Source organism: Python bivittatus, unplaced genomic scaffold (genome assembly GCF_059951505.1).
Source record: "Python bivittatus isolate LINGU-HERP-01145 unplaced genomic scaffold, Pbiv_v1 ctg000810_np1212, whole genome shotgun sequence".
Classification (NCBI taxonomy): domain Eukaryota; kingdom Metazoa; phylum Chordata; class Lepidosauria; order Squamata; family Pythonidae; genus Python; species Python bivittatus.
In genome coordinates this window covers 4,064,215-4,084,748 of record NW_028277111.1, presented here as the reverse complement: position 1 = coordinate 4,084,748, position 20,534 = coordinate 4,064,215, and the positions used below count along the sequence as shown (strand labels likewise).

Here is a 20,534-nt window from a genome sequence, read left to right as displayed (position 1 = left end):
CAGAAAGCTAACCAAGATGGCAAAATCTTTGCCTGGGAGGTGGGGAGGAAAAAGAAGGGAGCCCGTTTAGGTGTGTCCAAAAGAGCCCAACAATTCTCCTGGTTTGAGGTAACTAAACTTACACTTTCCCCAAATAAAGGCTGTGCTTGGGCACTTTTGGCAAATCAAGCCAGGCACTGAAATCTTGCAAACACATTGAGAGTTTTGCAGTGTTGAAATGGTCTTTCCATCATTGCGTGATATTCATCTGCACCAACCTCAACCTGCGTTTTGAGCAGAACCGAGTTCACTCGCGGTTTCCGACGTTCGCCTCTTCCCCGCCTGCGAGGGGCTCTGTGAGGTCCAAAAGGGACGCCACCCCCGCCTGCGCCCCTCCCCTCCCCTCCCCCCTCCCGCTCTTTCGAGCCCCGCAGTTCCGCCCCTCCCCCAAGGCGCGGAATCCCTGCAAGGGGACTTTCCCGAAGGAACTTTCGCTTTCCTTTCCAGCCTCTCGCTGGTTGCGCCTGCTCGTCCGCCTAGCAACCACAGACGACAGGGGAATGCTTTTTTTCTACTGGTTAAGCCTGGCCAATAGGCTGCTCGCTCTGGATTATTACGGTGTTACTCAGCCGCTGCGCCTCATTCCTAGTCTGCGACTGAAGGGGAGCGGAGCGCAGGTGGAGGTTTGCGGACAGGATGGCTCTGCGCTCTGTGTCCCTGTGGCTTCGGGTGCTGGCGGTGGTCGCCCTTCTGGAGAGCTGCTTCGGTGAGTCCCTTCTGGGGCGTCGGGGGTTCCATTCTTTTTTCTGCTGGTGGGAATTCATCCAGGGAATCTCTCTCTCTCTCCTCCCACCCCAAAAGATGATCCCCAGATGTAGAACCCTGATTCGGTCCTCTCTCTAGTCCGCTCTCCCTCCAGCTGCTGCTACTTTCAGAGTGGGCCCCAAAGCGTGAGTGGGGCTCTGCTGCCGCTCTTCCCCCTCCCCCCTGGAGAGCCGCTCCAGGGATAGGCCAAGGGCCCCCCTCCAGCTGCCAGCCGAGTCTCCCTGGGCGCCCCCGAGCGCCTCCTTCCCGTCCCTGCAAGTGGAGGGGGTCGGGAGGCCGCGCTCGCCCACCCGTGGGCGCGTCCGTCCCGCAGAGCTCCCGGCTGCCCCCGCACGGCCCCTCCGCTCGGCCGCCTCGCCTGCCTCTGGCGGCGGCTGGGCTGCTCCTTCGGGCTTCGGGCGCTGGGAGGACCAGCCCGTTTCTCGGATCGCTTCCGCGGATTGGGAAACGCGGAGGCTGTGCGAGGGAGCGATCGGGTTACGGTGGCCGTGAGAATGCAGCGGGGTGAGAGTCTGCCGAGAAACGCTCTTTGAACACCCTTCCTAAAGAACCGTCCAGCTTGATTTTCACCCAGGCCTCGATCTTCTCCCCCCACCCACCCAAAACCCTAATATCCCCTGAGCTTGTTTCTGGGATAGCCAGGGATTTGCCTCTCAAGATTCTCCTTGTTTTTTCTCAATCTGCCTAAATTTCACTGGGCCAAATGGCAAAGTTGTGCTTTGCTTAAATTCTTTCCTGCAATGGAAGAGGAGAGTTGTGTTAGTCCACATCTGGTCACAAAAAAATCTGAGGGCAACTGAGGGAGCTCCAGATTTCATAAAGTTTGTTCCTGGGAAAAGGCACTGCCACGCTCCTCCTCATTTCTTGCAATGCCTTCTTGGGCTCCAACCTTCCCGCAGAAGGACAAAAGGTGTCTCTCCTTTATGGTGGGCTTTGCATCAAGGCCAGGATGCCAGAATTGGGAGGGGGGAACTACAGAGTCTCTACTACTGTAGGTCACCCCCCATTCCAGGAAAAAAGGCAAGATCTCCTGCAGATTGAACTCAACTCCCGTGACTTCAAGGACTTACCCATGTTCCTTTTTAGTAACAGTAGAGAAGTGATTTTCTGTTGCCATCTTGTGGGATGTTTTTGTGAGTTTCTAGCCTTGCCTTCAGCCCCTGAGATTTCCTGGTGGTCTCCCAGCCAAGGATTGAACAGTTCCTTTCCTGCTTCTTTTTTTTTTCAAAATCTGCCAAGTTTGGACACCACTGTGGGATATTCTTTGAGAATAGGATGAAAGAGAGAAAGAGAAAATACATTTTGTACTGCTTTTCAAATCGTATTGTATAGTGTCATTTCCGGCTTTTTAAAATGTTCTGACTGAATGTCTAGTTGATATTTTTCTAACAAATAATCCTAGCCTATTGCAGGGGTTTTCAAACTTTTTCAGGCTGCAGAAGCTTTTAGTTAAAAAAAATAAAAACTCTCAAATTGTACAATTCTTGGGAGGTTAAAATTTTAACAAAGAAATCAGGGTTGAAGGACTGGAATGTGATTGCTTTTCCTTGGATAAAAGTTGTAAGTGGAATCATCTTCTACATTCAGCCCAATTTTATACTTATTTTTAATTGCTGTGTGTCAAGAGCAGGTTCCCTCAAAGGTATTTCAGTGCTCGATTGGCAACTCCAGGATATTCTTTTAAAATTCTATCCAATCCCCTTGATGGACATTCTCTGCAAATATTAATAAAAGTGGGCTGAATATTTTAATGCAGCCCTCAGCTTGGGAGGGGTCCTATTTTGTGGGGGGTAGGGGTGGGGAATACTACCTCTTTTAAATCTTTGTTGCTCTCAAATTGCTTGTCCTAATGTGTCACCATTTTCCAAATCCCTGGGGCTACCCCTTGGAGGGGAACAAGTTGGGGAAGGGCGCTCTAAAGCAGCATTTCCCAACCTCAGCCACTTTAAGATGTATGGACTTCAACTCCCAGAATTCCCCAGCCAGCATGTTAGTTGAAGTCCACACGTCTTAAAGTGGCTAAGGTTGAAAAATGCTGCTCTAGAACAGCGATAATTTTCCATGTTTGCCTTTGATTCACCAGAAGGGCTATAGAGGACACCAGGTGAGCCACTGTATCCCCCCCACCCCAAAAATGGGTGTTGGCAGCAGGAACTCCCAAGCAGCCTCAGCTGGGCATGGGGTGGGGCCAGGCTGGGGAGACCCCATGGGTTTCTGGGACGGAAGGGGAATTCTGGGAGTTGGTCCACACTGAAGTCCAAGTGGCTGACTTTGAGAAAGATTGACCTAAGCATTTACATTGACAGTCATTGATCATTTGGAGAGTTGGATGGCCCAGATCCCCGTCCTCCCAAGCTGGCTGAGGGGCTTTTCTACCTTTCTTTGTGCTGACAATGCTGCGATCCTCTCTGGAATCCCACTGGCCCTAGGAGGCATCGTGAACCCAGGCTCAATATTGTCAAGACCCTCAGCTGGAGATGAATTGCTCAAACCACAAAATGATGGTGTTTGCCAGAAGTCCTAAAAACCTATTCCTGGCATGTGAATGAAGTTTGCATTGTACAGTTTTCATGCTTTAAATGCGGGGGGGGGGAGTATTTCATGCCTCAGGTAATGGAAGGGCACACCCAGCTACATTGCCTTGACTCCCTTCTAGCAAATGGTGGGGGGCAGGGGAGGTGTTGCCTTCCAGCGGCTCTGAAATTATTCCCAGCTAAATCTTTTGCCTGGCTCACTTATGGGGTGCAGCTTGGATCATTTTCCAGCTTTGGCTCTTTGGAGCACGTCCAGCCCTGATTCCTCCAGGTGATGTTTCAGGCACCTTGTTGTGCTTCTCAAGGTCCCTGTGCCTGGAGTCGGGGGCGATGAAGGTCGAGGACAGATTCTGGCTCCTAATTTTTGCCTGTTAACTGAAACCACTTTTCCTGTGGGGAGAGGCCTTGGCCCCTGGATTCTGTCAGATCGTTCTAAGCATTTTGGGACAAGCTGTCTTGAAAACAAGCCCCAGATCTTCCAGAGATCTGCCTCTCGCCTTACCCTGTTGGTTTATTCGGGGCACAGGAGAGCTCTCCCCCTGGCCAAGTGGGGGGCTCTTCCTTTCGGGGGGCTCAAGGGGAGGGACAGAAAAGACCCCTCCCCAGAAGGACTGCACCCCTGTGGGAGAGGGAGGGGGAGGGGGAGGGGGAAATTACTCACTTGTCAACATTACAGCCACGTGCAAAGCACCTTTATCTCACCATGGCTAGCAGACTTCCCAAGAGTTTCTACGCATCTCTCCTGGTGTCTGATGGGAGCTCTGCTGTCGCTGGAATGTTGCACAATTTTTCTCCACAGCTGGTTTAGTATATTTCAAGTAGGAACATTTTATAGTAGTTAGGTTTGTCCATACCTTATTTATTTCTGCTAAGGTTTGGTTTGCCTATTATATATCTTTATAGACTTGATTCTCCTGTAATACTGTTTTTTCTATTTATTGTGTTAGACCTGATTCTATGATGATGGTTTTGTATGTTGCCTGTCTTCATCATAATAATTCATTTTTTTAGCGGTATTATTATTCTGTGCTGATCTTTGGCCATAACAAAGTTCCCTTTCAATTGGATTAGAAAAATCCAATCCAATAATTCATAACGTGGTGGCTTTAACAGAGAGGGATGTAGGTTCTGGTTGAATGTTTCAGTAAGAGCAGTTTGACCAGGGAACCCATTGTCCAGAGAGTTGGGGGCTCCCCTTCCCTGGAGAGGCTGAAGCGGAGGCTGGAGCCATCTTGGGGGGAAGAAAGAGGCTTTCATTGGGGTCCCTGCACTGAGCAGGGGTGGACTGGGGGACCTCTGTGGCTCTTTTCCACTCGCGGATGCTGTGATTCTGCTTGTGGAGGGTGATTTCCAAAGTGCTGCTGGAGAAAAGTGCAGGATCAGTCCAGAAGGAGGAGAACTTCCTGAAGGTGTTCCCTGGAAAGTGAACAAGGTGCTTTAGATCTAGAGTAAATCTTGGGTGTTGCAAGCCCCTGGGAAGAACGGTTTCTGTACCCTAATTGTGTTGCTGAACTTAAGAGATCTTGGGATAGTCAGCAGTGAGATTTTCTGTGGAATGACGGTGACCCATTTGGTCCTGGGTTCAAAGCCAATTCCTGTTCAGATGCCTTAACTCTGGGACTGGAGGGGGAATCTCCCAGCCGGGGGCCAAGCAGGAAGATCCACGGGGGCTGTGTGGCTTCATTCCCGCTCCCTTCGCTCCCCCCTTTGACTGCCCACATCTCCTGGCAAGCAGTTTGGCTTTGCCCCCAAGGGTCCCATGGCCTCTGGTCTCACCCAGATTCCTCCTTCCCCCCTTTCCCTCCCCATTTTATAAAATCTCCCCTAAAATCTGCACTATTAGCAACCCATTTTGGCCCTCAGTGAGGTGAGAATATTTTTTTTCCTGTGAATGGAAAGTTGGGGTGATTAGGTGGGGTTTCCTGCTGCTTTTGAGCTTCTGGGGATAGAATCCTCTCTGTGGGGTGACTGCAGCCTCCGTGGGGCAGAGTCTCCACAATCCAGAAGAGGGTTTGAGGGAGGCCTTGCTGGAAGGGGGGAGGGAACAATTTGGGGGGGCAGATACGGTTTGGGGATCCTGCTTGCCCTTTGGCCCTGCTTACCCTTTGGCCCTGCTTTCCCTTCCTCTTTCATCCCCCAACTTCTCTCCCCTCCAACCCTTCAGGCCCTCCAGAAGTTGCTTCTTTGCCTCTCAGTCGCTCCCTCTTTCCGCCCTCGGCCTCCTGTCCCTCTTCCATCTTCTCCCCCTTCCTTTCCCTTTCTTCCTCGGCCCCCCAGCCCCCCCAGTCTCTTCTTCCTCCCCAGACCCTCAAAATGGCAGGGTCCCATAGCATCAGGGTCCCTCAGCGGAAGCCCCCTAACTCTGCCCCTCTGGGTCCCTTCCAGGCTCATCCTCACACTCCATGAAGTATTTCTTCACCTCCATGTCAGACCCCAGTCAGGGGCTGCCCCACTTTGTCATTCCGGGGTACGTGGACGATCAAGTCTTCGTTTACTACGACAGCAACACCAGGAAGATGCAGCCTCGAGTCTCCTGGATGGAGGAGGTGGGGAAGGAAGACCCCCAGTATTGGGAAACTCAGACCCAGAGAGCGCGTGGCAATGAGGAGGTGTTCAGAGCAAACCTGGAGATTGCAAGGATTCGCTACAATCAGAGCGAAGGTGAGTGATGGGTCGGGTGGCTCCTCCGGCCCCATATTCCCCCCCGGGAGCAGGAGGGGGAGAAAGGGGGTCCCTCCCAGGGAAAAGGCTGCTTCCACACTTTTTAAAAAGTTTATTTTAAAAGTATTTTTATTGCTTTAAAAAAATTAATATAATTTTATCCTCGTCCCATAACTGAGGTTCTCTGCTTAGAATACAGTTACTAAAAACGTTTTTAAACTAAATATATATATATATTATATAGCACAGGAGCAATATAAAGTAAAGAACAGACCAAAGTCTCCTCCCCCCCGATTCTTCCCCAGGAAAGACAGAGAGCCTGGCCTTGATGGAGGATGCTGTGGGGGAGGAAGGGGATAACAGGTCTCCCCCTCCCCAGAAGGCAAGTGGATCCTAAGAAGATCCTGGTGGAAGCTGATCCTTGTCCTTCTGTTTTCACCTCAGAGAAATGAGGGATCAAGTGCAGATCCAGCTGGGGAGACCAGATCCCCCCCAGGCTCATTCCCTCCAAGGACAAGCATTTCTGCCCCCCCCCTTTTTGGAGGGGCGAGTGGGGCCCAAAGGCCAGGAGCCTCTTCTCTTCCTCCAGTTGGAAGAAGAGGCCAGGGATGCCAAGTGGGGCTGGGGCTTTTGGGGGGGCCAAAGACCACTTCCAGCCTCCTTCCCATCTTGGGGGGGAAGGAGAGAAAAGGAAGAGACCCCCCATTTGGGGCCCTTCCTGAGCCGGTCGGACTGCCGTGTCTTCTCAGCAGTGGTGCACCATGGCTGATCTCCTGCACTGTCCTCTCGGTGGGGCTGCCCTTAAGGGGGGAAGCCCTTCCTTGGCAGCCCCCCCAACATCTTTGGGGGCACAAGATTCAGTTTAAAGGAGTCTTATTTACGGTAGGGCTGTGAGCAAACTGTAGACTGCTTTTTGCTGAGGTAAATCTTCTCCACAAACATAAGCCATTTTCTCTTCTTTCATCACAAGGACGCGCCGCCCCACTTCTGCCCTTCTCTTCCCCCCCTCCAGGCAGACACAAGAGCTTCGCTAGTTCTGCCCCTGCTCCCGGGAGGGTCTCCCCAGATCCCAAATCTGGACTTCCCTGAATTGGCCCAACCTTCTTTAGGAGCAGCCCAGCTGGTATCCAGCGCCAGTCCTCATGATAACGAATGCCAAAGTTGAATTCTGCATGGTATAAACAGATGTTTCCTTTTCTCTGTCCTGGTTCTTCCAGGATTCAGTTTAATTGGGTGACTTCCGGTTCTAGTCTTTGGGGAAGGGGGAAAGAGCTTCTCCTTGTCCACCTGTTCCATACCATGCGTGGTTTTGTACTCCTCAGTCAGGTCCCCTCTTGTTTGCCTCCTTTCGAGGCTAACAAGCCCCAAATGCCGCAACTTTTCCTCACAGGGAAGCTGCTTCACCCCTTTCATCCTCTGAGTCGCCCTCCTCCGACCCTTCTCTGGCTCCCTTGGATCCTCTCTGAGGTGTGGCGACCAGAACTGCAGACAATATTCCAGATGTGGTCTCACCCTTGATTTCTATGAGGTCATTATGATATTAGCCTCTCTGTTTTCAAAGCCTTTTTTATTATCCCTGGCACACTGTTGGCCTTTTTTACAGCAGATGCCCACTCTGTCAACACCTTCATTGAACTGTTTCCCTTTACTCCAAGTTTTCTTTCCTCATTTGTCCCAACTAGCTCTGATCCCATTAGCTTCTATCAGGATTTTTGGCCCAGCGTGTGTCACATGGGCTGACCTCTACTGTTTTGATGCCCACTCCCCTAATGGGCAGAGAACCTTTGCAGCTCTTCGCAGTCCCTTAGGGTTTTTACCACTCTGAACCCCTTAGTGCCATCAGCAAATTCCACGAGTCATTCCCTGCTCCATATTATTTAGAAATCTATTGAAAAGAAAGTCCTAGGAGAAAACCCTGGGAAACCCACAAGAGGACCTGCCCTTTTATTCCATGGCTGAGAAGTCTTTGATAATGGACTTTATCAAAGACGTTTTGAAAATCGGAGTAGGTGATGTCTAGTGGTTCAGCCTCATCCATGTGTTTTTTACCACCCTCAAAACTCTAATAGATTAGTTAGACAGGCCCTTCCTTTAGTGGAGCCATGTTGGGTATCCTTGAGAAAGGCCTGTGTCTCCAGATGTTTGGTAATTCTATCTTTGATAGCAGTTTCCACTCTCTTCCCCAGAACAGATGTTAAGCACACAGGTCTGTAACGTCCTGGATCTCCCCATGAGCCCTTCTTAAAAACTGGAGTTACACTGGCCACCTTCCAGTCCTCAACTCTAGAGGCTGAGCATAGAGACAGGTTGCATACTTGAATGAGAAAGTCCACAATCTCAGCTCTGAGCTCCTTCCTAACCCCTGGGTGGATCTCATCGGGGTCCGGTGATTTGCTGAAGCTCAGTTTGTCCATAAGGCCCAGCGCTGCTTCTCGTGTCACCGCTCCGGAGCTCAGCTCAGCTGGTTCCCCTCCTGAGAACAGAGCAAAGGCTCAGGGACTCCCCCAATTTGCCTCTGTGAAGACGCAGGCAAAGAAGACCCAGCCGAAGGAGAGATGCAGAGGGTGGAGATGCAGAAATTCAAGGGGGGACCTGCAGTAGGAGCCTGGAGAAAAAAGTAGTGTGAGGCTCCCGGGGGGCTTTGGGGCAGTCCCACCTTTTGATCCCAACCTACCTCACAGGGTTGTTGTGGCGGGGAGGAGGGTACACTATATGTGCTGCCCTGAGCACCTGAAGGCAGCCTTTAAAAAGAAATAAATGTATAAATAATGGACAGATTCATAAACAGAAGAAGAAACACTTTATTGTCATTCGACTATACACTATACACCAAGTGCATAATAAAATGAAATTCTGTTGCAGTTGGCTCACAATTACAATCAGACGCTAAAATACAAATAAAAATACCATAGTTACTATAAAATGTACATTCTGTACACATTTGACATTCCATTAAAAAAAAAAGACTTATTAAACATTCAAGAATCTAATAGCCTGGGGGACAAAGCTATTACCCAATCTGGCTGTTCTACATCGGATACATAGGATGAGACCTATAGTAGTAAGGCATAGAAATAGTCTCATTATAGAGACCTAGAAATAAGGAATAATTCTATAAGAATGTTATATAAAATAAGCAGATATCAAATATTTCAACTGTAAAACCAAAACCTTTATTGATTTGAGAAATTTTCCCCTGCATTGAACATTTCCATGACTTGTTGTCTCTCACTGAGTCTGGGCTCCCTCCGGCCATTTTTGGTCCGAAGCTGCTCCTGCAGCTGGTCTCCTGGCCAAGGAAGCGGAGTCACTCCAGTCGTTCTTTCTTGAACCCGATTCTCAGCTTCCCACTTAGATCTGAATCACGGAATCATAAAACCCCCATGTGAATGTGTCAAAGGGGCCATGAAGAGGCTACATTAAAAAACAATTAAGCTTCAAAATCCATTTAAAAGGTCAATGACACTTTGGGCGTGCAAGTCACTCTTTGAATGAGATGGGCGGTGACTAAATTTGAAATAAAAATAAATAAAAATAAATATTGGGCCACTTGCTACTGTTCCTAAGGAAAATATTTCTTTGTGGCCCTTCAAGGCTTCATTCCCACATTGCACTAAGCCATGGTTTGTTTCTGGTTAGCCCAAAGTGGGGGCCAGGCCTTGTGAATGCATACCACAATTTACGGTCACCAGGATCGCTGCCAGCTTCTGCCCAGATCGACCGGATCCTCTTTGAGGCCACACGATTCTTGGTCCCTCTATGCAGCTGCAGATTCAGGCAACTGCTCCTGCCCTGGGATCCCTTCGCTTCCCCACAAGACTCCCCCAAACAGAGGAGTGGCAGAAAGAAAGTTGGAGGAAGCTCCACCCTTCCATTTCTTCTGCGCCTCCATCTCTTCTCAGTCCCCCTGGGATCCTCTGCTGCCTTTTCTGATCCTGGGAACTGAAAATGGAACTTGACAGCTGCCCTTTCCATGGCGAGGCTCCTGCTAGAGGGCAGGGGCTCCATCCTGGGGGGAGACGCAGGGACCCAGTCTGAGATCGAGGGAGGGGAAACTGGGGGCAATTGGGGGGCTTTGTTTCCGTTGAACACTAGTGAGGAAATGGAGGTGTTCGTTCTCCCTCTTGGAGGATTTGGGGGCAACTACTCACACATTTTCAGGGGGCCAAGCCCTCTTGGCCCCTGGACCCTTTTCCTTCTGGACTGGGAGGTTCCCCTTTTTGGAGGGCAATAGGTGAAGGATCAGAGGCTGGGGAACTCCTTGCCTTCCCCCATTCCTTTGGGGAACAAAGGAACAGGGGAAGGGCCCCTCAGTTGGCTTCTCTCTAAGGAAAAGGAGGTTGTGGGAACTGGACTCTATACTTCTTCAAGGGGGAACCAGAGCCCCCATCCTCATGATGTGTGAATGCAAAAATCTCAGTGGGGGACTGAGGATTTGGAGGCAACTATTTAGACGTGGAGGACTCCTGAGAGAGCAATAGGGGCCATTTCCAGGGGGCCAAGCCCTCATGGGCCCTGGACACTTTTCCTTCTGGGCCAGGAGGTTCTCCCTTTTGGGGGGCAGTGTGTAGAGGGGCAGAGACTAGGGAACCCCTTGCCATCCCCCATTCCTTTGGGGAGCAGAGGAACTGGGGAAGGGCCCCTGAGTTGGCTTCTCTCTGAGGAAAAGGAGGTTGTGGGAACTGGACCCTCTATAATTTGGGGGGGGGGGAATCAGAGCCCCCATCCTGGGCACGTGTGAATGAAAAATCTCAATGAGGGGTCTGATCAGGGGACCCCAAGGCAGACGGGGGGGAGGAGTGGGGCTGTTCCTGAGAAAAGAAGCCTCTGAGGAGCCTCTCTTGGTGGTCTTGACATGGGGTTTAGGGGGCCCCCTCTGCCCCTCGCCCCCCTTCTGGCCATTTTTCTCTGCACTGAGCCTCCAGACAGAGGACTTTGGGCTCTGTGGATCCAAGGCCAAGATGGCGCTGCTTGTTCTGCCTTTCGCCCAGAAGGAGACTTTGGGGGAGGGAGAAGATGGAGGGAAAAGGGTGGGTTTCAAGTGGGGGGCAGCTGGGTCTGGAGACCCTCAAGGTCTGATTTGGGGGTAGAATGGTGGGGGCCTGAGGAGCTTCATGGGGGGAAATGTATTTCTTTATTTATTATTTATCCCTTTTCTTGCTGCCACCGACCTGTGTCAAAGTCCCTGCAGGGAGGGGTCTCTGTCTCTCCTGAGCATTCCCCAAACCATCTTCCTCTCCCTCTTTCAGGCCTTCACACCTGGCAGTGGATGTACGGCTGTGAGCTCCGGGGAAATCAGAGCAAAGGAGGGTTTATGCGCTTTGGCTATGACGGGAGGACTTTCATCACTTTCGACAAGAAGACCCTCACCTGGGTGGCTCCTGACTCCCAGGCCCAGATCACCCAGAGGAAGTGGGACGCTGATTCAGGCTTCAATCAGGGAACGAAGGCCTACTTGGAGGAGGAATGCATTGAGTGGCTGAAGAGGTACCTGTCCTTCAGGAAGGAGACGCTGCTGAGGACAGGTGAGCATCTGGGCCCAGGCTGGGCTTTCCTCCTTTATGGCTGGACTTCTTGCACACATTCGGCCCCCTTTGGGTCCCTGGTCTGCAGCCTGGATGCCCGGGAGGGAATCCCCCTCCTCCCCTTCCTGCCTCTCCAGGACGCGGGAAGCCCTGCTTAGTTCCCATTGCCAGGCAGCCATTACGTTGTGCAGGAACCGCAGCCTCTGCCCTCCCAAGCCATAGGTGTGGCTGGCCAGAATTAAGGGCCTGGCGGGTGTCTGTGTGGGTCAGGCAGCAAAAGCACTTGGGGTGTCCTGTGCACAGCCCACGAGGAGGCAACAGGGCCACTTGGGGTTCTTCAGTGAAGCCACCATTAGCCAAAACATGGCCAAGTGTGATGCGTGGCCTTGACTTCCTCCCAGCAACTGTCCTTCCCTCCCCATCCCACAGGGGGCTCCCTCCCTTCCTCCCTTGCACCCCCCACCCCTGGCTCTCCCCCTCTGGAGGTTTTGGTGTCCCTTGAAAGGGGCCTGGAGCAGCCCAAGATTTGGGGGAGCGGAAAGGACCCAAAAAGTAGGGAGAAACTTCTGTGTTGTTCTTTTGAAAGGGAACTTAAAAGAGCAGCTCTGGTACCCTCCCCTGAAGGGAGCAGCCCAAGATCAGTCAGAGTTCAAACCAGGTCATGTGGAATTTCCTTGGACCCTCAATTTGCTGGCAGAGATTTTTCAGACTGAGTCACTGGGAAGGACTCAAAATCAGGAGTCCTTGTGGCTGAGCCTTTTCCACATTTGGAGCATTTCCCAAAACTGTTGGAGACGCTGCAGGTGCGGAGTGCTAAATCCCTGCATTAAAACTAAGTAGGGGGAGCATTTCCTGCCTGTCAAGTTTCTCGTCCCCCTTCCGGGCTCTGGAGGGGCTCAGAGTTAATGCCGGAGGTGCTGTTTCTGCAGAGGCCCCAGTGGTGACGGTGAGCAGCAAGACGGAGGCCGACGATGGGATGGAAACTCACGTCTGCCGCGTGGATGGCTTCTACCCCAAGGAGATCGACGCCTCCTGGAGGAGGGACGGGGAGGTCTGGCTGCAGGACACCTTTCGTGGGTTTGTGGCCCCCAATGCAGATGGGACCTACCACTACTGGCTCAGCATCCGGATTGATCCCCAAGAGAGGGACCGCTATCGGTGCCACGTGGAGCATGACAGCCTGTGGAAGCCTGTGGACAAAGCCTTGAAGGGTGAGAGGCTGCAGGGAGGGAGAGGCTGGGCTCTTTTTCAGGGTGGAGGATTGAGGGAAAGAAATTTGACCCCAGCTGTGTCCAGATGTAAGCATCCTTGAGCTTTAATCCAGTGGTTTTTCCCATGTTTGAGGTTTGTGGACGTGCAGGGAACAGTCCGTAGAATCGGCTTCTGGTTCTTGAAAGGAAGCAGCGGAGTCCCACCCCAGTGGTTGGCCCTTCCTGAGGAGATGCACCCAGATCCTCCCTTAGCCTCCCTCCCGGCCTGTTTGCTGCCTCCAGCAGAGCAGGAGGAGTTATGCTGAGCCCAGAAACAGGTTTTCTTTTGTTTGGAATTCCTCCAGTGCAAAAATCAGGAGGAGTCAGGTAGCCCCTTTTCTGAGTGCCAAATTGTATTCAAAGTTGTGAACTGCGGCTCCCTTCAGGAAATGCATAGAGTGGCTGGACTGGTACATCAGTAGTCAGCAAAGGGGCTGCCAGTCTGATTTTTTGCCATCTTAGACGAACACGGCTTTCCTCCTGTAAAGAACAAAACGTCACTGTGTGTTGCTGCTCTAAGAAAGAGGCGCAGACATTGTTTTACGATCAGTGATCTGCTGGGATTCCTGAGGCTCAGCCGAAAACCAAAGGCAAAAGCCTTGTGTCAGACAACTCTGTGTATGCTGATAACTTCCACTGACATTTTTTTACCCTGGACTTCCAAAACTGCAGAATATCAGTCTTTTATTGACGATAGCATCACAATTATACAAAAAATGCTCAAATTTTATTTTTATGCTGATATCCCAGACTGTCAGGTCTACGATGTTCAAACCTCCACGAAGAAAGATCTCTTGAAACCTGAGTTAGGCTCAAAAAGAAATTCATTTATTGAGATGTACATGCAGCTTCAGAGCATTGCTGAAACTAAAAGCCCGCGCTTTCCCACTCTACTTTTACCCTCCTGTTTACCCTCCTTCCCCTCAGCCAGTCCTGGGTTCTCATGTTGGTGCGACCTTGTACCTTCCTGGCTTCAGATAACAGTCCATCTGGGTTAAGGTCTCACCTTCCTTGCTCCCCCTTCCCCCTGCTAAACTAATGGCAGAAACAAGCAAGCAACTAATGAGCTGATAGACTGATTGCTGGAGGTTCTGACACAGGCACAATAAAATACCCCTTTGGTTTCTTTACCAAGTATCAAATCACAAGCACCATGGCATTCAGTGAGAGCCATGAGTTTTGTGCAAGAGAAATTTAAAGTTCTTTTGTTCTCTCTTATTTGTTGTTGATCAGAATGAAATAGGAAACAGATAGACTCAGTTATCTCTGAAAGATGACAGGGTCATCTGGATGTTTCATGGGATTAAATTGTTATGGTAAATCAGGCATTTTGTCTGGTAAAAGCTCCATCTGGAGGGAGTCAGAGGCCTCTTCTGCGAATTAAAGGAGGTCGGATGGCCTGACAGTTAAGGGGATCCACAGCTGGCTGGACCATCTTCCTCAAGGAGGGCCCACTGATGGATCCTCATCAAGTGGAGGGTATCAGATGGGGGGCCAGAAGAATCAGCCCTGCGTCCTCTATTCCCAGAGCCCATTCTGGGAAAGACCCATTAATGCAGATTCAGAGCAATTGGAAAAGGTTCCCAGAAGAGCAACAAGGCTGATCGGGGATAAAAACCGAATCCTCTGTAGATGAAGAGAATCCTCTGTAGATGAAGAGAAGGAGCTCAGCGTGTTTAGCCTTGAGAAAAGGGGTGGCGGTCTGTGATAGCATTTGTTGAATGAGCGGACGCTGTCACAGAGATGGAGGACAAGATCTGTTGTCCCTCATTCCTGAATGCAGGGCATGGATTTAAATTAGAGAAAGGCCTTCCCGGGGTCCTCCCTCTAACCCCGGGGTGTGCCTGAGGCAAGAGGATTCCCACCTCCTGGGCTGCCTTCCTGGCAGTCGAAAGCTCCAAACGCAAAGGCGGAAACAGTTGTTGTCCTGCCACTCCCTGGCCAGGTGACAGAGTGTAGAAGTGAGGATTCACTCCTTTCTTCTGCTCTGGGGACAGACCAATCTTACAAGAGAGGAACAGAATGAAACTGTATACTTAAAAAAAGAGATAGGTGATAGGAACCCTTTTACTTTAAATGATTAAATGCAAATATTCAAGCTTAAGAAAAAAGATAGCGTACAGAGCTGCCCAATTCCACCTGCAGTCATGACATATTGGGGCAGCGTGTAAAAAGAACAAAAATGTGTTTAAGATTTCACTAGTTTTGTTTATATTGTTGTGTTGTTGAAGTGTTTATTTCTGTAAACTGCTGCAAGCCACAAGGTTACAAACTGCTGCTTTTGAGCTGGACAGCTAAAGATGAATAGCTGCCTTCGGCTGGGCTGGTGTGAGACGAAGGCAGCGTCATGAGGAACGTCCTCTAACCATGGTTAGCAAGGGGTCTTCATGCTACAATTAGAGGGATGTAAGGATGAGCCCTTATTCTTTTTAATTTGGGGTATTTCCAGTCTTTTGGCTGTGTTAGGTCTCTCTCCTACTGGGGATGATTGTTTGGGGTTCTCCATCAATTATCTGCTCTTTCTCCCAATTCACTTCCAGAATCTAACTTGGGGCTCATCATTGGCTGCGTTGTGGCTGTTGTGGCTGTTGTCCTGGTGATTGTTGGGATTGTTGGGATCTTGGTATTTCTCAGTAAGTATCCTGTAACTACCTTTGCTGGGTGGTTGTTAAGGAAGGTGGGGAGATTCCTCCCAAGCCTCTCCCTTTGGAAGCTCCTTCTGGGCTGGCTTCTTCCCTGTTTTCCCAGCCCTCTTTGGGAGCATCTGAAATCTCGGCCTCTTGCTGGGATTCCAGTCTTGGCTCAGCAGAGTCTGAGGTCCAGACAGTCGTGTCTTCTTCTTAGCTGGGAGGATGCGGTTCTGTCCCTTCCAAAGGCTTTGGTCAAAGACCAGCAGAGGAGGATTTCAGTGAAAATCTTCCTCCTCTTGCAGCTGCTGCTGCTTTCCCCATTTCCCTCCATCCATCTCAGAGGCAGAAGGTCTCTCCTGGAGCAAATCAGGTGGTGTCTTTGCAGGCTGAAGATCTTCCTGTGTCTCTTAAATAGTAGCTGCCAGGAGAGGTTGTGACTAAACAACTGTGAAAACACCTCCTGGGGCTCTTCCTCCTCCAGAGGGAGAGATTGGATGATCTCTGGTGGATTCTTTTTATTTCTGACTGATTTTTGTCCTTCCAGAGAAACATCAAGAAGGCTACAAGGCAGCATTAAGTGAGTGATTTGTCCTCTTTATGTTAGCTCCAATTCAGAGAGGGGATCAGAGGTAGCATCAGTTGAAGGGTGTGTGTGTGTATGTGTTTGTGTGTGTCCAAACACAAAAGCAGCTCATGAAGCTGCAGTATTGTGCTATCTTCCTCTTCCTCCCAAGAACCAGGTTGGGGGAGGTGGGTCCCCTTTTCATTAAAGCCAGGTTATCCCCAGAAGTAGAGACCACAAGGAGAAACGTCTGGTATAAGGAACCCTCAAGAAGGTGAGAAGACCTGATTGGGTGGAAGATCCATCTGATGGAGAAGCTGTTCTGTTTTCCAAGTATCCGGAGAGGAGAGGCTTGGCCATAATCTGTTCAGGAAACTCCATAAAAGTAGTGAACAAAGAAGGGATTTAGGAGAAAAGAAGCTTTGGTAGATGCCAGCTAGATCTCCTCTCAGTCTGCCATCACAAGGCTCTCAGAGTATGAATTGATTGGAAAAAGAAACTTTGGAGCCATCCGTATCCTCACCTCAGCTGCACCCTGTGGCTGTAGAATTGCTGAAATATTGCTCTGTGTGGATATATGTAAGTATGTATGTGTGTATGTATGTATGTTAAGAATTCTTTGGTATGTCTCTTAGCTAAAGGAGTTTGGTTGAAACTCTGTCGGTGTATTTGTGCGTCTGTGTGTGAAGGGGAGAGGGAGCTGGGGTCAGAAAGAGCAGAGTCTCCCCACCTCTTCCCATCCAGCCAAGGGACTGACCTCCCCACTATCTTTTCTTTCTGTTCCAGCGAGTGACAAAAAATCCCACAGTTCAGGCCCAGGTAAGCCAAGGGAGGTGCTCCTGAATGAGGAAGAGCAATTCTGCTCTTGGCAAGAGTGCTGGGGGTTGGGGAGGAGTGAAAAGAGGGAGAGCCCCCCACTCCCCCTGTTTTTAAAGGGCCTCCTAATGCACACTCCATGTGTTTCCTCTGTGTGTGGTTCTGGTGAAACCAGGATTTATTGGGATAGATCTAGAACAAGGGATAGATAAATCTATTGAGATTTAAATTGATATTGTTGCCCTTTCTATGGACACTTTTTTGCATAGTGTAGTATCTTAAATGTGAGAGAATTACCGTATGTTTTTTCTCCTCTTTACTTAGATGGCAAGTTGTTCACAAACAACTAAAATTATTTTACATGAGTATCTGAACAGAAAGTATAGGATTGGAGAAGTGGTTTCTCATTAAAAGGGGGCTTAAGTGAAATTACTTTTTTTTTTTTTTGCTTATCCCAAGGAGTTACTAAAGTCTCTTTTTTCCTTCAAGTTTTAATAACTTTGTTCTCTTTCTTTCCTTCTTCCTCCTTTTATCCTGTACAAAATCAAGTACTTCACTTTTCTCCCACCTCCTCTCTTTTCCTTGATTTTTAACACAGTTACAAAATTCACTTTTCTCCCACTGCTTTGTTTCTGCAGAAGAGAAAGGGAAATTCTCTCCCTGTTGGATTTCCAGCCTCCTTCATTCAGGCAGGGAAGGCAGCTCCAGAGCTTGCATGGCAGAGTCTGGCCTCCTTTGGAGGAAAAAGCCCCTCAGCTTTGGGTGGGAAGTAGGGAAACCACCAGAAATGTCATGAGCCCCAGTGGTTAGCAACTGTTCTGCTTGCACAGCCCAGTCTCCTCTGAGAGGTTCGTGGAGCTGAAGAGGTTTAATGGTGCAGAGAGAGATGCCTCCTCCTCAGAGGATCTGGACTAGGGAGAGACTCACTCTTTGTCTTTCTTCCCAATGTAGGGAGCAACGAGGCCATTTAGCAGCCCCCTGGGAGGTGAGTGTCCCCGGTGGGGGCTGTATTGGGGGGAGGAGGAGGAAGGATGGTGAGGGCTTTCAGGTCAAAGGACCCATTGATAGTGAAGATGCTTTGGGAAAACTCTCCTTTCTCTCTGGCTCATCTCAAACACTGAAGGGAAAGGAGTTTGGGGGAGAGGTGGTGGGGCTGTGGGGAGGGGCCTGCCTCTCCCCATCCTCCCTGGGTTCCTTCTGGTGGAGGAGAGTGAACTGCCTCCACTTTCCCTCCCTGCCTTCGGAGGAAATGGCAGGTGACCATTGCTAGAAACAGGAGGAGCCTGACTGCTCCCTGTTGCTGAGGGAGGAAGGCGCCATGTTCTCCTCTTTGTCTCCAGGAAGGGCCCTTCCCAAAGCGGGATGTGGTGTTGGCCATTCTGCAGGCCCCAGACTGTGGCCCCTCCCAGGATCTGATTGTCTTGCATGGACAAAGCTCAGAGACCTGCAGAGATCAGAATGTCCCCAGTGCAAGGGGGAGGGGAGGGAAGGGGCAGCAAGGGGACTTCCTGAATGTCCTACAGTCATGGATGGAGAGGCGGCTTCTCTCCCCTCCTTGCGTCCATCTGGGAATTCAACCTTCCAGATGCTGATGAAAGAAGACCTTGGCTCTCTGGAGGACATGAGACCTGTTGCATATGGTTCCAGGGACAAAATAATTTGGGCGGGAATTGGGTTTCTATATTTGAGGGGGAGGGCATCTATACTTGTTATCATTGGTGAAGGAGGTTTCCAGCCCCACCCCACCCCACCCCACCCCACCCCACCCCACTCCAACAGCCATTCACAGCCCTGCCCTTCTTGTAACTCGGAAAATCCCACCCAGCTGATTCCTCTCCATCTCCATCTCCCCCTCTTGAGGCTGCTGATTCTGTTCCTTCGCTTGATGATCAGCACTGGTCCTCTAGCCTGGACTCTGGGCTTTCTCATCTTGGCTTCCTCTCCAACTAACCCTCCTGTTTTTTCTACCCTCTTTGTAGCGCAACTTTGGGGCTGCAGACTCCCCACGTAGGGAGAGAGGAAAGAAGAGCGATCAACTTTCTGCTGAGTTACGCTGTTCTCTTAGGAGGACCTCTTCAGGCCCTTCCAGCTGTCTGTAACTAGGATGTATTTCGGGTCTTTCATGAGTGCCCTTGCAGATTTTTGTCTGGGAAGATCAGGGTTTTTTCATCTGCAGGAGTAATTCTAGGACCTCCCCTGAAAAGGAAATGTAGTTGATTCATCTGGAGAATTAAAGAAGGTTTTGTTTTTATATGTAGAGTAAATGTCTTGTAAGAAAAACCACCTTGGAAGGGACATTCTGTCCATTGATGGGAAGGGAAAATGCCTCTTTCAGCTGCTGTTTCTGGAGTGTGCTTTGAGATTTCTTCCAAAAAAATTGTTAATTCTTTAAAAAATTAATATGGTGCCCAATTAATTGGATTATTTATTTGATTATCCAAAAGTTTAACAAATAACCAATATACCAACTGAGGGCAGCCTTCAGACACAGAACATGATACACCTTTTCTAGACTTCAGTTAATGGATTTAATTATTTAAAAAAATTGAAGATGAGATCAGCTGTGCAGCCAGGCTGCTCCCTTCCTAAGCGCTGCAGTTTCCTTGAGATTTGGGGGATGATTTTGATTCATCAAATTAATTGTTCAGCTTTGCCCAGTCAAGAAAGCAAATAATGTCTCTTTGAAATTGCAGTTTCCTGTAGAAAAACATTAATATGCATTCAAGTATTTCTTACCCTCTTTTAATAACTCTGGTGGCTAAGTCATTTGGAGTTTTGCTTTATATAATACTTCTTTACACACATATTGTAAGATTGCCAAAATTGTTTGCTGAAAATAAATGATTTTGCTTTCCTCTCATCTCAGTTGCTGCCTGTTTTGGGAGGTTGGAAATGGGAGGGATTTGACCCACCTTGTTGATCAGAGACCCCGATTTCACTTGGAGTGGTAGAAAGTGGGGGAGCCAAGGCGAACCTGGAAGGAGCAAGAACTGCGGTGGCTCCTGTCTGCTCCTTTGGGGAGGAGGCAGACATTTTGCTCCTATGTCCAGGTATTTCTCTGCATCACCAGTTAATCTTCTGCAAAATGGCTATTTGGTTTTGGCTTGGTGGTTGTGGCAACAGAGGCTGCGTTTCCCTCAGATCCACCTTTGCCCTGGGCTGTTGACCAAGTGACTGCTCCTTGAGCCTCATCAACTTCCACACTGGGGAAGAGGAGTGCAATGACCGGCACAGCCATTCCAGTCAGCTTCTGAAAGGGCAGATTCTCCTGCTCTCCTGTTTCTGAGAGATCCCACTCCGTGCTCTTCAAATGCCCAATATGAGGCTGTGGCCCAAAGGTGGGGAGACCCTTGATTTATGGGAAAGACGTCCCTCATACCATAGTGGATGCTTTTTGGGCAAGGAGGAGTGACAAGGGTGGGGTCTTTCATCCCCATTCCCTTGGGCTTCCCAGATGCCCTCAAGAGCTGTCCATCTTTGACAGCCTAAAAAGCAGACCTTAAAGCATTTTGTGGGAAATCAGTAGGTATTTGAGCCTCTTCTACTCACGCAAAACTTTTAGACATTTATTTATTTATTAGAATATATGACTGCCCAGCTCATAGAAATGGCTCTAGGCAGCCAACACAATAAAAACATCAGAACAAGAACAGGAGACTAAATACAACACAAAAATAAAAATGGGCACCGAGGATAAACCAGTCAGCCCCAATTTCATACAACTCACAGGCTGAACTATCTCCCGACTCCCG

General features: G+C 49.7%; 1 protein-coding gene across 2 annotated transcripts; it reads left to right on the top strand.

The window, feature by feature from the left end:
• The first annotated feature begins 588 nt into the window (after nucleotides 1–588).
• Nucleotides 589–19,642, top strand: LOC103049870 (class I histocompatibility antigen, F10 alpha chain-like). Of its 2 annotated transcripts, XM_088129696.1 has the most exons (9): nucleotides 589–745; nucleotides 5,724–5,999; nucleotides 11,249–11,524; nucleotides 12,454–12,735; nucleotides 15,315–15,407; nucleotides 15,949–15,981; nucleotides 16,753–16,785; nucleotides 17,734–17,767; nucleotides 18,762–19,642. In XM_088129696.1, the coding sequence occupies exons 1-8, from the start codon at nucleotides 676–678 to the stop codon at nucleotides 17,751–17,753; spliced, it is 1,083 nt and encodes a 360-aa protein (XP_087985822.1). In that variant the 5' UTR covers nucleotides 589–675; the 3' UTR covers nucleotides 17,754–17,767; nucleotides 18,762–19,642. The 2 variants fall into 2 exon arrangements, with proteins under 2 accessions (XP_087985822.1, XP_087985823.1); XM_088129697.1 differs by lacking the exons at nucleotides 16,753–16,785; nucleotides 17,734–17,767; nucleotides 18,762–19,642 and having other exon boundaries at nucleotides 15,949–15,989.
• The last annotated feature ends 892 nt before the right edge of the window (nucleotides 19,643–20,534 follow it).